Below are 16010 nucleotides of genomic sequence, written 5' to 3' on the forward strand. Positions count from 1 at the left end.
TGTTGTGTGTTACTACAAGTACTGTTGTGTGTTACTACAAGTACTGTTGTGTGTTACTACAAGTACTGTTGTGTGTTACTACAAGTACTGTTGTTACTACAAGTACTGTTGTGTGTTACTACAAGGTACTGTTGTGTGTTACTACAAGTACTGTTACTACAAGTACTGTTGTGTGTTACTACAAGTACTGTTGTGTGTTACTACAAGTACTGTTGTGTGTTACTACAAGTACTGTTGTGTGTTACTACAAGGTACTGTTATGTGTTACTACAAGTACTGTTGTGTGGCATGTTACAATAATTAGTTTTCGATGTGCTGTTTTACTAAAGTTTGTGTTGTGCTGTGCTACTAAAAGTAATTAGTTTGTGTTGTGTTAATATAAATGTGTATTGTGTTCCTACAACAGAGATCTTGCATTGTCTTGTGTGGTAACACAAGTAGTTCGTGTGTATTATGTATCTGTTAGTGGCTGGTGAGATGTCACTATCACTATCAGCTGTGAAAGAGACATGTAGTGTGGGTCATGCAATAACGAAAATAAACGTCCATTTTGTCCTAAATAAGAACTTGGCCATTTTCCTTCATATTATTATTATTATTATTATTATTATTATTATTATTATTATTATTATTATTGGGTGTCACCTGCAGCATGTCCCGTCTTCCGGAACTCCCTCTCAATCATGAATGGATTGTCATCTGTGTCTGTAGCCAACATGTCAGTGGAAGCTGGTACCAACATGACCCACATAGTTACCACCAACAACGGAAGTGATCTGCTCCTATCCAGCGTCACCTCCACATGGCAACAGCTGTATATCAAAGTTAGTGGACGTTGTAGTTTGTTATACGCTGCCAGACACAATATTGAACTCATTTTCACATTCGTTTTGTTAAACCATCTAAGTATAATTAAATTATTTATTTAGCAGTTTTATATTTATTAGCCTGTTTTAAATTTTTGAGCCTATTTTAAATTTTTGAGATTTTAAATTTCTGAGCCTATTTTTTTAGTATGTTAATATTTAAGGAAGGACACAATAATAGTATATTTAATGGTTATAATTATAACCATGATTTTTAAAGGGTAAGCCAGTGGAAGGCCTCGGTCAGATGACCAAAAGCTCCAGCTGCGGGTCATCACATGACTTAGACCCACGTCAGTACACACTTGTTCTGTTTCCTGACGACTCTTACCTAACCTGGAAATATAAACACAAATGCAGTATTATGTGATCCTTTATTGACTACGTTTCGCCCACACAGTGGGCTTTTTCAAGTCACAAACAGAACTACCTGGGGTGGAAGGAACGCGAGTATTTATAGTCAGGTTCAGAGTGCTGAGGTCAGGTGAAGAATGCTGCATCTGATGATGTACCGAGTGGGGTTATAGAGTCTAAAAACTTGGGTAGCTTGGAAAGGAGATTGGATAAGTTTGTGAGCAGACCTTCTACAGTGTTCTTATGTGGGATAGCGATGAAGAAGTTTCTTGGCAAGTGGTTCAGCTATGTTATAGAAGCCACTATTCTGGTTGAAGTTGTCGGATATAGCTGAACCACTTGCCAAGAAACTTCTTCATCGCTATCCCACATAAGAACACTGTAGAAGGTCTGCTCACAAACTTATCCAATCTCCTTTCCAAGCTACCCAAGTTTTTAGACTCTATAACCCCACTCGGTACATCATCAGATGCAGCATTCTTCACCTGACCTCAGCATTCTGAACCAGACTATAAATACTCGCGTTCCTTCCACCCCAGGTAGTTCTGTTTGTGACTTGAAAAAGCCCACTGTGTGGGCGAAACGTAGTCAATAAAGGATCACATTATACTGCATTTGTGTTTATATTTCCATTCTGTCGGTATTTTATACCATTTATTTCCATCCTTACCTAACCTATTAAAACAGCAATATGCTGATGTCTGACTGTAAAAGCACCTAATTTCTTCAGCATCTATAATTAAAGCTTAACCCTTGTATTAAGTTAAAGCTTAACCCTTGTATTAAGTTAAAGCTTAACCCTAGCATAAAAGTTTAACTCTTGTATTAAGTTATAAGTTAGTTTAACCTTGTGTTAAAACAGACCAACAGTGGTGGAATAACTTGCCAACTCAGTTCTTTATCCAGAGTGTTAACGTCATATTGACCAGCATGTTAATACAAAAGTTTACACCTGGAAGGAGTTAGATGAGACACACACATGATGAGAGTAAGACACATGTGCAACATCTGGGTATCTTTATTGTAGACGTTTCGCCATCCAGTGGCTTTATCAATACAAATTCCAGGACATAACTTGAAGACAGTAGAACTATGTACAGAAGATGAGGTAATCAGTCCCTCAACCTAGGAGTAGGTGCGAACAGCACCATAGTCGTGGAGATTCTGAAGCAGAAGAAAGAATCCTGGCGCTTATATAGTAACGTCAGGTGAAGCAGACGAGGGCAAATTCACTGGTGGGCGGGATTCCCCGGTGGAAGTAGGTCCTTCCCAAAGAGATGGGTTAGTTGTTGTAGTAGTAGTTGTCGAAGTTGTGAAGGTTATGTATATGTCCTCAGAATTAAGATTCCATGATGTTGCAGTGTCTGACAAGTTGTGTACGAATGGTATATAATACCGACAAGATGAGAGTAAGACACATGTGCAACATCTGGGTATCTTTATTGTAGACGTTTCGCCATCCAGTGGCTTTATCAATACAAATTCCAGGACATAACTTGAAGACAGTAGAACTATGTACAGAAGATGAGGTAATCAGTCCCTCAACCTAGGAGTAGGTGCGAACAGCACCATAGTCGTGGAGATTCTGAAGCAGAAGAAAGACTATGGTGCTGTTCGCACCTACTCCTAGGTTGAGGGACTGATTACCTCATCTTCTGTACATAGTTCTACTGTCTTCAAGTTATGTCCTGGAATTTGTATTGATAAAGCTACTGGATGGCGAAACGTCTACAATAAAGATACCCAGATGTTGCACATGTGTCTTACTCTCATCTTGTCGGTATTATATACCATTCGTACACAACTTGTCAGACACTGCAACATCATGGAATCTTAATTCTGAGGACATATACATAACCTTCACAACTTCGACAACTACTACTACAACAACTAACCCATCTCTTTGGGAAGGACCTACTTCCACCGGGGAATCCCGCCCACCAGTGAATTTGCCCTCGTCTGCTTCACCTGACGTTACTATATAAGCGCCAGGATTCTTTCTTCTGCTTCAGAATCTCCACGACTATGGTGCTGTTCGCACCTACTCCTAGGTTGAGGGACTGATTACCTCATCTTCTGTACATAGTTCTACTGTCTTCAAGTTATGTCCTGGAATGTTACAAAAAACGCGATTCTAAAAGCTTAGAGATCTCCAGTGAATACTAGAAAGGACTGCCCTTCTAGCATCCAGCCTGTTACTGGGTTTTCGTAACAAGTAGTCAGTATCCTTGTCCAATTATCCATTAAAATTCAGTATGGTTCAATAGTGCTTTAGGATTACAACTGGTAGGCTACTAACTAGAGAAATTAAAATTTAATAAATTTATTAAGTAGTAAGTTGACTAGAGGTATATTATCAAATTAAATTAATTCACAGCAATCAAAATAAAATCAATCTCTCGAGTTCAATATTATTGTGCTGAAAGCACATATCACATTTATAATTCTTAAGTACCGTCAGGTACATTAACATTTAATAAGATATTACAAATATGTACAAATATGTGTATGCGTGTAAGTGCTCTTAAGTAGTTAGCTATGTCTCAAGACTCGAATAAGACTTAAACAAGTGACTGACAAAGTCCTCAAATAGACTAACTTCTTGACCGACTGGCAACCCGAACAGTCTGCTTGAACAACAAAGAATGCTAAGCCCAATAGCAATGCAATATCAAGCGACTGCGACACAGAATCAGGAACTGGGAAATAATATAACGACACTAAGTAGGGACCATCAGCAGATCCTCCACAAAAGTTACAAAACTCCCATAATACTGAATCTTCGTTCAGCATAGGTAAAACACGACTGTGACAATACACAGGAACCAGTACAAAATTAGGTCAGAAGCTATAGCTAAGGACCTGAGATGTTCAGAGTGTCTAAGTGACACACAACCTCAGTACAACGTCGAAAATCACTAAGTCTTTACAATGTTCTGAGAACAAAGTTCTACAGAACTAACAAGAATAATGAGACAGACAATCTGTCCAACCACCAAGCGAGTCTCCAGCAGACTGTCAGACAGACAAGCTGTCCAACCAGCAAGCGAGTCTCCAGCAGACTGTCAGACAGACAAGCTGTCCAACCAGCAAGCGAGTCTACAGCAGACTGACTACCTTACGAGAGGTGAGGACACCCCCCCCTCGATCACGTGATAGCTACGTGGACAACTGCAGCTCAGAAGCCGGCAGTATAACGAGCGACAAGCGATAATTACAGTAGTTTGACAATCAAGCCTAACTGAGCACATTTTATATACATCCTAACAACATAATCTAAATAACAATATAACAGTCAAATAATAATATAAAGTCATACATTTACGATTTAGCTATTATCGCAAATATAAGCAATATAAAATTAAATGAAAAGATAATATACATTACATATATACATAATAATCATTGTAACCCATTCAGGGGTTGCAACACCCCCCCCCAACACGACAGAGGGTCGCACTAGGAGTTGCATGAATGTCTATTACATTATTTCTGGTTACTCATATCAATAAAATATTAATCCGAGTCTCTTGTGCCAAGCACTTCTACAATTTCACAGCGTCCGTCACTAGGATATGCCCCTAGGTACTAGGGCAGTACACAGTATCGTATATCTTCATACTCGTGGTTATATACATCAGTGTAGAGACAGGATAGCGCTGACAAGGAGGGCACATTGAGGCTCGATCATAGTAGAGGAGACTGCATTCCACTCTTAAGTAGTGGTTGTGGAATGCGAGGCAGTATGAACATCTGAGTATGAAACAGCTTAAGGTGTGTAGTGAGGGGGTGGGTCTGCGGCAGGACAGTGTTGCGTCACGCAGTACATCACCCACACCACACTACCCACTCAACACTCAGCTTGTCTCCTCCTCACACAACATTACTGTGAATATATAAATATAATAATTAGACATGACATGAGTGTATATAGTTAATATGGGCTGGAGGGATTAAGTTACTTTACTGAATTTGAGATAGCAAGTAACAAAACGTATTTGGGCATAAAATTACGTTAATTTAATGTAATTGATAATTATTAAGGACGAGACAGAGCGTCAGCAATTACATTACAATGACCACTTATGTGTTTTATACTAATAGAATAAGGTTGGATTCTGAGTGCCCACCTCATGATCCTAGCATTTTTACTCTTCATAGTATTTATGTAGGTGAGTGGATTGTGGTCTGAAAAAACGTTAATTTTAAATGGGGAAGTGCCCAAATACACGTCAAAATGTTCTAAGGACACCACAAGAGCTAGAGCCTCTTTCTCAATAGTGGCATAATTTTTCTGGTGTCGTTTAAGCTTAGATGAATAGTAACATATAGGATGGAGAATATCAGTGGATGTTGACTGTTGGAGTAGCACAGCACCCACAGCATAACCACTCGCATCTATATGTAAAAAGAAGGGAAGATTGAAATTAGGACTTTTCAACACAGGAGCAGAGGATAGCAAGCGCTTCAACCTTTTGAACGAGTCTGAACAATCTCTAGTCCAGGTGAACTGAACTTTGCTACTAGTAAGCTCAGTGAGAGGAGCTGCAATCTGAGAAAAGTTTGGACAGAACCTGCGATAATATCCTGCCATACCCAGGAATCTCTGTACTCCTTTCCTATCCTGTGGCACTGGAAATTCAGAAATTGCACGAACCTTAGCCTCAATAGGAACAACCTCACCTTGGCCGATACAAAAGCCTAGATAGGTAATCTTGGCTTGACCAAAACTACATTTAGCTAAGTTGACAGTGAAGTTGTAGTGCGCCAGTCTCAAACAATGCTCTGAGACGCGTCAAGTGCTGTTCCCACTCGTCACTGTACACCACTAAGTCGTCAAGATAGGCTTCTACTCCTTCTAAGTTGTGGGTCAACTCGTTCATTATACGCTGGAATGAAGAAGCCGCGTTACATAAGCCGAAGGGGGTGACGAGGTAGTTAAACAATCCATCTTGAACAGTAAAAGCAGATATTTCTTGAGCACGTTCAGTAAGCGGGACTTGATAATAGCCTCGTAAGAGATCTAAACGGCTGACAAACTGGGCTCCTGACACACGGTCAATAAGGTCGTCAATGCGAGGTAGAGGATAACCATCAGGCAAGGTGACAGAGTTCACTTTCCTGTAATCAGTGCACATCCTGAAACTACCGTCAGGTTTAGGCACTAAAATACAGGGAGATGCCCATGGACTTTTACTGCGCTCAATAAGTCCGTGAGATAACAGAAAATCAACCTCTTCTCTCAATGTTTTATGCTTTGTTGGACTCATCCTATATGGTGATTGCTTAATGGGTGATGCTCCCTGTACATCAACGTCATGTACACCCAGAGTACAACGTTTAGGAACATCACCGAACAATTCAGGGAAATGCAAAATCATGTTTTTAACATCACCAGCTTTATCAATCCCAAGGTTACTAAGAAAATCGTCTAGTGACTGTAGAGTCACAGAATTTTCTAAACGCACCTCTATACCTCTAGAGATGTCAGGTAGACTGACGTTTTCTTCCTCTGTCCTAGGAAGAATAGAAGTAGTAGGTAGAGGACTAGCGTAGTATGCCTTGAGCTGGTTAACATGGTACACATGATTAGATTTCTTTTTCCCAGGCGTACGTACCAAATAATTTACGTCGCTAAGCTTTTTCACTACTTCCAGGGGACCATCATACCTGGCTTGTAGAGCATGACCTGGTACTAATTTCCGAGCCATCACCTTATCTCCTGCTTTAAAAGAACGAGAGACAGCACGCTTGTCATAATGTTGCTTCATTCTAGCTTGGGCTGAAACTAGGTTTTTCGAAGCTAGCTCTCTAGCGGCTGTCAAATGTTGCTGCATTAATGAAGGTGAAATACTCAATGATGGATTTGATTTTCCTGTCCACACGTCTTTTAACACTGCGAGAGGACCACGCACTTGGTGTCCGAATATTATTTCAAACGGACTAAATCCGAGACTTTCTTGTTCACTTTCTCTCATAGCGAACAGAAGAAAAGGTATACCCTCATCCCAGTCTCTAGAAAAATGTTCACAATAAGCTCTCATCATAGACTTCAGTGTCTGATGAAATCTCTCTAGAGCACCTTGTGACTGTGGATGATAACTGGTTGAAAGTACAGACTTTATTCCTAGGTGGGATAATGCTTCTCGAAAGATCTTAGAAGTGAAGTTAGATCCCTGATCTGATTGTATCTCTCGTGGCAATCCAACCTGGGAGAAAAATTTCATCAGTGCTCTCACAATAGCACGAGCATTAATTTTTCTCATAGGAATAGCTTCGGGATAGCGTGTTGCAGCGTCCATAATAGTAAATAAGTATTGGTTTCCTAGTTTGGTTCTAGGCAAAGGACCAACACAATCAATAATAAGACGTGAGAATGGTTCACCATGCACGGTGATAGGAATGAGAGGCGCAGGTGGAGGTGTGTGCGCTGGCTTGCCTGTCACTTGACACACGTAGCAACGTCGCACATGATCAGCTACTGTTTCCTTCATCTTTGGCCAAGTAAAATGTTTTGCCAGTTTACCGAGTGTCTTCTTGACACCCAAATGTCCTCCTATGGGACTATTGTGAGCAAAATCAATGGCTTGTTCACGAAATGTAACTGGTAACACTACGGAATGCTTGACTGTGATGGAAACACTATCAGCTGACAACTTACATGTATTTTTCTCCATCAGTACACCGTTACTATAATAGTAACAATTATCGAGATCCTTTGCTTCACTCTCAGTAACTGCTATGTCTCTCAGTCTTTCCAGTGACTGATCAACAAACTGATCCTTGATTAAATCATCATGAGTTAGAAATTTAACGTCAGTTGTGTCCTGACTAGGTTGATGACCGGGGGGAGTCAGTGTTAATGATCCTGGGCGCAGAGCGTCACTAAACATATTCAACCCCAAATCATTGTCATCAACTAACTCAACAGGAGACAAGGATGGCTGTTGAATCTTTGCCATAGCTCTAGTAATTGCGCTGAGAGGAAATAAAATAGGTTTCTCTCTACAAGCTTCAATGGCATAATTATCATCAGTGTTATTATCAATCACAAGTGGTTCTTTACATATACCAGCATGAAGGATATCGTTCCCTATCAACAAGTCCACTGACCTGATGGGAAATACACCACTGGATATACCCACTGAAATATAACCAGTATAATAGCTTGTTTCAATATAAACTTTGTGCAGAGGCACTTTTATAACAGCCCCTCCATAGGCTTCTAACAATACATCTATCTTGCAATAGGTATCGTCAGTAATGGGCAGTACATCTTCTCTTAATAACGTGAGATAACTGCCAGTGTCTCTGAAAGAAATTATCTCAGTTAGATGTGATTCGTCAAATCCTACTTTATCTCTCGAAAAGTAAGGACTCATCGCTGAACGAATCTTTTCGTCAGATACACTTTCTGACGCTAGTCATCTATCCTGAGTAACATTATCTAAAACAGTAGGTTCAGAGGTATTGCTAGGATTTTGGTGCCTTTTTTGCTCGGAAGAGGATACGACTTGAGTGGGGGCGCCAGCCGCACGACTGTTTCTCGTATCTCTTTCTAACTTATAGCAATACTCTCTAGTATGTCCTTTTCTGTTACAATAGGTACATTTAACTTTCTTCTTCTCGATACCAGATTTCTGTCTAGCCACAGAGACAGATTCAGGATTGTGAGTTTTCCTGGTAAAGGTACAAGAAGTTACAGTAACAGGTACATCAGGCCGGCAATGAGCAGCTGATTTAGGTTGCCAACTTCTAGGACAATTTTTAGTTACCGTGTTTCTGAGTGTTTTAGTACGTACAAGTTTGTGAGAAATTTCGTAATTGTCTGCTAATGCTGCAGTTTCCAGAATATCTGAGGTAGTATGATCGATCAGATATTCTTGTATGTCCGCAGACATACAGTTATTAAACTCTTCGTGTAATAACTGAACTAGGCTGTCGTAGTTGGTACATTTAGCAGCTCTAGTCCATCTCTCAAAAGCAACTTTTTTCTCACGAGCAAACTCTACACAAGTTTGATCTTGTCGTCGTTGTAACGTACGAAATGCTCTTTGATAACTTACAGGTAACAAGTTATATGTCTCTAGAATAGTTTGTTTGACAGCGTCATAACTAATGTACTTAGCAAATGGTAAAGCAGATGTACAAGTTTGAGCTCTTCCTGTCAATGCAGTATGAAGCAATGTTGCCCAGTGCTTACGTGGCCAGTTCATAGCACGAGCTTGGTTCTCAAACACATCAAAATATGTGTCTAAGTCACTTTCAAAAAACTTAGGAACCATAGATGCAGCTTTCTGCACATTAAATGGGTCCTGTGATATATCAGTCTGTTGTCTTAACAGACGAACATTTTCTCTTTGGAAATCTTCTTCGTTCAATTTCCTCTGTGCCTCTATTTGTGCAGTCTGCAACATAATGAGGCGTTCCAACCTCTCAAACTGTTCCTGAGAGATAGGACCAGTGGGTAATGGAGGAGTAGGGAAATTAACATGGTCTGGACGGTCCTTAGGTCGGACACTTGGTCCAGCCGTCTCTAGAGAGTCTAGATCTGGTCTAGGATAAGTAAATACAGGTGTAGTATACACTGTACTAGTATTAGGCTGTGTCATACTACCAGCTATACTCTGTACTATAGTGTCAGTGAAGGAAGGCGTGAGCGAGAACTGAGCTACACTAGGCTCAGACACTAGGCTCACTTCTGCTCTAGTTGCTCTTTCTTCAACTTCAAATAGAGCCATACTTCCTAATTGTGACACTAGGCTTTCTGAATCTGAATCATAATCAGACATCTCTGTATGAGCAGGAAACAATATATCTTTAATTAATGCTCTGACAGTTTCAGCGGTGTAATTCCTGTTATACGTCACACCGAGATACTTGGCTACTTGCCAACACGTCTGAAGTTTTAATGTACTTAACTCAGACAAAGTCAGAGTATCAATTAACTGTTTCACTTTAGCATACATCACAAAAATAAATGTACTACGAGAGAGTGATTATGGGAAACTATAATCCTAATAGGAATTTTAGCGTTGGTTGTCTTAGAGCTAGAGCTCATAAACAGTATTTCCATCTCCTTGGATCAAGAGACTCAGTCAGGTACATACATCCACCTGGTATGTTGTACAAGACTAAACTCAAAGTCTTCAGATTAGGAAAGTACTCAAAGTGTTTGACCATAGAAGTACTAGTATGTCAAACTGGACAATTTCTCCAACACCTTGGATCAAGAGCCTCCCGGACAGTTTCTCCAACACCTTGGATCAAGAGCCTCCCGGACAGGCCCCCATTTGTTACAAAAAACGCGATTCTAAAAGCTTAGAGATCTCCAGTGAATACTAGAAAGGACTGCCCTTCTAGCATCCAGCCTGTTACTGGGTTTTCGTAACAAGTAGTCAGTATCCTTGTCCAATTATCCATTAAAATTCAGTATGGTTCAATAGTGCTTTACGATTACAACTGGTAGGCTACTAACTAGAGAAATTAAAATTTAATAAATTTATTAAGTAGTAAGTTGACTAGAGGTATATTATCAAATTAAATTAATTCACAGCAATCAAAATAAAATCAATCTCTCGAGTTCAATATTATTGTGCTGAAAGCACGTATCACATTTATAATTCTTAAGTACCGTCAGGTACATTAACATTTAATAAGATATTACAAATATGTACAAATATGTGTATGCGTGTAAGTGCTCTTAAGTAGTTAGCTATGTCTCAAGACTCGAATAAGACTTAAACAAGTGACTGACAAAGTCCTCAAATAGACTAACTTCTTGACCGACTGGCAACCCGAACAGTCTGCTTGAACAACAAAGAATGCTAAGCCCAATAGCAATGCAATATCAAGCGACTGCGACACAGAATCAGGAACTGGGAAATAATATAACGACACTAAGTAGGGACCATCAGCAGATCCTCCACAAAAGTTACAAAACTCCCATAATACTGAATCTTCGTTCAGCATAGGTAAAACACGACTGTGACAATACACAGGAACCAGTACAAAATTAGGTCAGAAGCTATAGCTAAGGACCTGAGATGTTCAGAGTGTCTAAGTGACACACAACCTCAGTACAACGTCGAAAATCACTAAGTCTTTACAATGTTCTGAGAACAAAGTTCTACAGAACTAACAAGAATAATGAGACAGACAATCTGTCCAACCACCAAGCGAGTCTCCAGCAGACTGTCAGACAGACAAGCTGTCCAACCAGCAAGCGAGTCTCCAGCAGACTGTCAGACAGACAAGCTGTCCAACCAGCAAGCGAGTCTACAGCAGACTGACTACCTTACGAGAGGTGAGGACACCCCCCCTCGATCACGTGATAGCTACGTGGACAACTGCAGCTCAGAAGCCGGCAGTATAACAAGCGACAAGCGATAATTACAGTAGTTTGACAATCAAGCCTAACTGAGCACATTTTATATACATCCTAACAACATAATCTAAATAACAATATAACAGTCAAATAATAATATAAAGTCATACATTTACGATTTAGCTATTATCGCAAATATAAGCAATATAAAATTAAATGAAAAGATAATATACATTACATATATACATAATAATCATTGTAACCCATTCAGGGGTTGCAACATGGAATTTGTATTGATAAAGCCACTGGATGGCGAAACGTCTACAATAAAGATACCCAGATGTTGCACATGTGTCTTACTCTCATCTTGTCGGTATTATATACCATTCGTACACAACTTGTCAGACACTGCAACATCATGGAATCTTAATTCTGAGGACATATACATAACCTTCACAACTTCGACAACTACTACTACAACAACTAACCCATCTCTTTGGGAAGGACCTACTTCCACCGGGGAATCCCGCCCACCAATGAATTTGCCCTCGTCTGCTTCACCTGACGTTACTATATAAGCGCCAGGATTCTTTCTTCTGCTTCAGAATCTCCACGACTATGGTGCTGTTCGCACCTACTCCTAGGTTGAGGGACTGATTACCTCATCTTCTGTACATAGTTCTACTGTCTTCAAGTTATGTCCTGGAATTTGTATTGATAAAGCCACTGGATGGCGAAACGTCTACAATAAAGATACCCAGATGTTGCACATGTGTCTTACTCTCATCTTGTCGGTATTATATACCATTCGTACACAGACACACATGCTATGTTTGAGTATCTTTATTATTCAGAAGTATTGCTTTCTCTTTATTCACATAAAGAGGTGATTTTATTACTGCTGTTAGTGGAGAGTTATACATATTGTATCGTATGCTTCCCAAAAATTTGATTCTCCTCAACCCATCATTCGTCGTATATAACTTTGCTCTGCATTTCTGAGAGACACAAAGGCACCGTTTGTCGCTGAGTTCGTGGACGTGTGGATGCTGAGAGCAACAAGCCGGCAGACTCAGTTCCTGGGTCAGCACTTCATAATATCCTCATTTCATATAGGGGTATTACATTCTCAAACTATTTTGCAATAATCTCCAGACCCTGATCCACCACGAGCCCTGGTCTCAGACCGGGCCGTAGGGGGCGTTGATCCCCGAAACATCTTGGTAATCTCAAGGTAAATATTGTGTGTGTGTGTGTGTGTGTGTGTGTGTGTGTGGATGTTTATATATATATATATATATATATATATATATATATATATATATATATATATATATATATATATTTATATACATTATATATATATATATATTTATATATATATATATTTTATATATATATATATATATTTTATATATATATATATATATATTTTATATATATATATATATATATATATATATTTTATATATATATATATATATATATATATATATATATATATATATATATTTTATATATATATATATATATATATATATATTTTTATGTATATATATATTTTATATACATATATATATATTTTATATATATATATATATATATATATATATATATATATATATATATATATATATATATATATATATTTTTTTTTTTTATTATCACACCGGCCGATTCCCACCAAGGCAGGGTGGCCCGAAAAAGAAAAACTTTCACCATCATTCACTCCATCACTGTCTTGCCAGAAGGGTGCTTTACACTACAGTTTTTAAACTGCAACATGAACACCCCTCCTTCAGAGTGCAGGCACTGTTCTTCCCATCTCCAGGACTCAAGTCCGGCCTGCCGGTTTCCCTGAATCCCTTCATAAATGTTACTTTGCTCACACTCCAACAGCACGTCAAGTATTAAAAACCATTTGTCTCCATTCACTCCTATCAAACACGCTCACGCATGCCTGCTGGAAGTCCAAGCCCCTCGCACACAAAACCTCCTTTACCCCCTCCCTCCAACCCTTCCTAGGCCGACCCCTACCCCGCCTTCCTTCCACTACAGACTGATACACTCTTGAAGTCATTCTGTTTCGCTCCATTCTCTCTACATGTCCGAACCACCTCAACAACCCTTCCTCAGCCCTCTGGACAACAGTTTTGGTAATCCCGCACCTCCTCCTAACTTCCAAACTACGAATTCTCTGCATTATATTCACACCACACATTGCCCTCAGACATGACATCTCCACTGCCTCCAGCCTTCTCCTCGCTGCAACATTCATCACCCACGCTTCACACCCATATAAGAGCGTTGGTAAAACTATACTCTCATACATTCCCCTCTTTGCCTCCAAGGACAAAGTTCTTTGTCTCCACAGACTCCTAAGTGCACCACTCACTCTTTTTCCCTCATCAATTCTATGATTCACCTCATCTTTCATAGACCCATCCGCTGACACGTCCACTCCCAAATATCTGAATACGTTCACCTCCTCCATACTCTCTCCCTCCAATCTGATATTCAATCTTTCATCACCTAATCTTTTTGTTATCCTCATAACCTTACTCTTTCCTGTATTCACCTTTAATTTTCTTCTTTTGCACACCCTACCAAATTCATCCACCAATCTCTGCAACTTCTCTTCAGAATCTCCCAAGAGCACAGTGTCATCAGCAAAGAGCAGCTGTGACAACTCCCACTTTGTGTGTGATTCTTTATCTTTTAACTCCACGCCTCTTGCCAAGACCCTCGCATTTACTTCTCTTACAACCCCATCTATAAATATATTAAACAACCACGGTGACATCACACATCCTTGTCTAAGGCCTACTTTTACTGGGAAAAAATTTCCCTCTTTCCTACATACTCTAACTTGAGCCTCACTATCCTCGTAAAAACTCTTCACTGCTTTCAGTAACCTACCTCCTACACCATACACTTGCAACATCTGCCACATTGCCCCCCTATCCACCCTGTCATACGCCTTTTCCAAATCCATAAATGCCACAAAGACCTCTTTAGCCTTATCTAAATACTGTTCACTTATATGTTTCACTGTAAACACCTGGTCCACACACCCCCTACCTTTCCTAAAGCCTCCTTGTTCATCTGCTATCCTATTCTCCGTCTTACTCTTAATTCTTTCAATTATAACTCTACCATACACTTTACCAGGTACACTCAACAGACTTATCCCCCTATAATTTTTGCACTCTCTTTTATCCCCTTTGCCTTTATACAAAGGAACTATGCATGCTCTCTGCCAATCCCTAGGTACCTTACCCTCTTCCATACATTTATTAAATAATTGCACCAACCACTCCAAAACTATATCCCCACCTGCTTTTAACATTTCTATCTTTATCCCATCAATCCCGGCTGCCTTACCCCCTTTCATTTTACCTACTGCCTCACGAACTTCCCCCACACTCACAACTGGCTCTTCCTCACTCCTACAAGATGTTATTCCTCCTTGCCCTATACACGATGAGAAATTTCAATTACTCAGATATGGTAAACATGAGGAAATTAAATCTTCATCAGAGTACAAAACAAATTCTGGCCACAAAATAGAGCGAAACACCAACGTCAAAGACCTGGGAGTGATTATGTCGGAGGATCTCGCCTTCAAGGACCATAACATTGTATCAATCGCATCTGCTAGAAAAATGACAGGATGGATAATGAGAACCTTCAAAACTAGGGAGGCCAAGCCCATGATGACACTCTTCAGGTCACTTGTTCTATCTAGGCTGGAATATTGCTGCACTCTAACAGCACCTTTCAAGGCAGGTGAAATTGCCGACCTAGAAAATGTACAGAGAACTTTCACGGCGCGCATAACGGAGATAAAACACCTCAATTACTGGGAGCGCTTGAGGTTTCTAAACCTGTATTCCCTGGAACGCATGAGGGAGAGATACATGATTATATACACCTGGAAAATCCTAGAGGGACTAGTACCGAACTTGCACACGAAAATCACTCACTACGAAAGCAAAAGACTTGGCAGACGATGCACCATCCCCCCAATGAAAAGCAGGGGTGTCACTAGCACGTTAAGAGACCATACAATAAGTGTCAGGGGACCGAGACTGTTCAACTGCCTCCCAGCACACATAAGGGGGATTACCAACAGACCCCTGGCAGTCTTCAAGCTGGCACTGGACAAGCACCTAAAGGCAGTTCCTGATCAGCCGGGCTGTGGCTCGTACGTTGGTTTGCGTGCAGCCAGCAGCAACAGCCTGGTTGATCAGGCGCTGATCCACCAGGAGGCCTGGTCACAGACCGGGCCGCGGGGGCGTTGACCCCCGAAACTCTCTCCAGGTAAACTCCAGGTAAACACGAAATCACAGCTTCCCTATCTTCATCAACATTTAACAATTCCTCAAAATATTCCTTCCATCTTCCCAATACCTCTAACTCTCCATTTAATAACTCTCCTCTCCTATTTTTAACTGACAAAT

General features: G+C 40.1%; 2 protein-coding genes across 2 annotated transcripts in view; one reads left to right on the forward strand and one right to left on the reverse strand.

Annotated features, from left to right (window-relative positions):
• The window catches only part of LOC128703681 (uncharacterized), a 78389-nt gene that overhangs the window by 51838 nt on the left and 10541 nt on the right, over window positions 1–16010 (forward strand). The window contains exon 3 of the mRNA XM_070101343.1: window positions 652–824. Coding sequence (XP_069957444.1) covers window positions 652–824 — 173 coding nt within the window. The remainder of the gene's footprint in view (window positions 1–651; window positions 825–16010) is intronic.
• Window positions 1194–10954, reverse strand: LOC138854955 (uncharacterized). The gene is made up of 3 exons (XM_070101110.1): window positions 10481–10954; window positions 9059–10443; window positions 1194–1202 (listed from the first exon to the last, which is right to left on the reverse strand). Exons 2-3 carry the CDS (start codon window positions 10187–10189, stop codon window positions 1194–1196), a joined length of 1140 nt encoding a protein of 379 aa, XP_069957211.1. The 5' UTR covers window positions 10190–10443; window positions 10481–10954.

Source organism: Cherax quadricarinatus, chromosome 76 (genome assembly GCF_038502225.1).
Source record: "Cherax quadricarinatus isolate ZL_2023a chromosome 76, ASM3850222v1, whole genome shotgun sequence".
Taxonomy (NCBI): Eukaryota; Metazoa; Arthropoda; class Malacostraca; order Decapoda; family Parastacidae; genus Cherax; species Cherax quadricarinatus.

Excerpts from the sequence above, each read along its gene's own strand:
- LOC138854955 (XM_070101110.1), bottom strand. The coding sequence starts at position 10,189 with ATGTATGCTAAAGTGAAACAGTTAATTGATACTCTGACTTTGTCTGAG.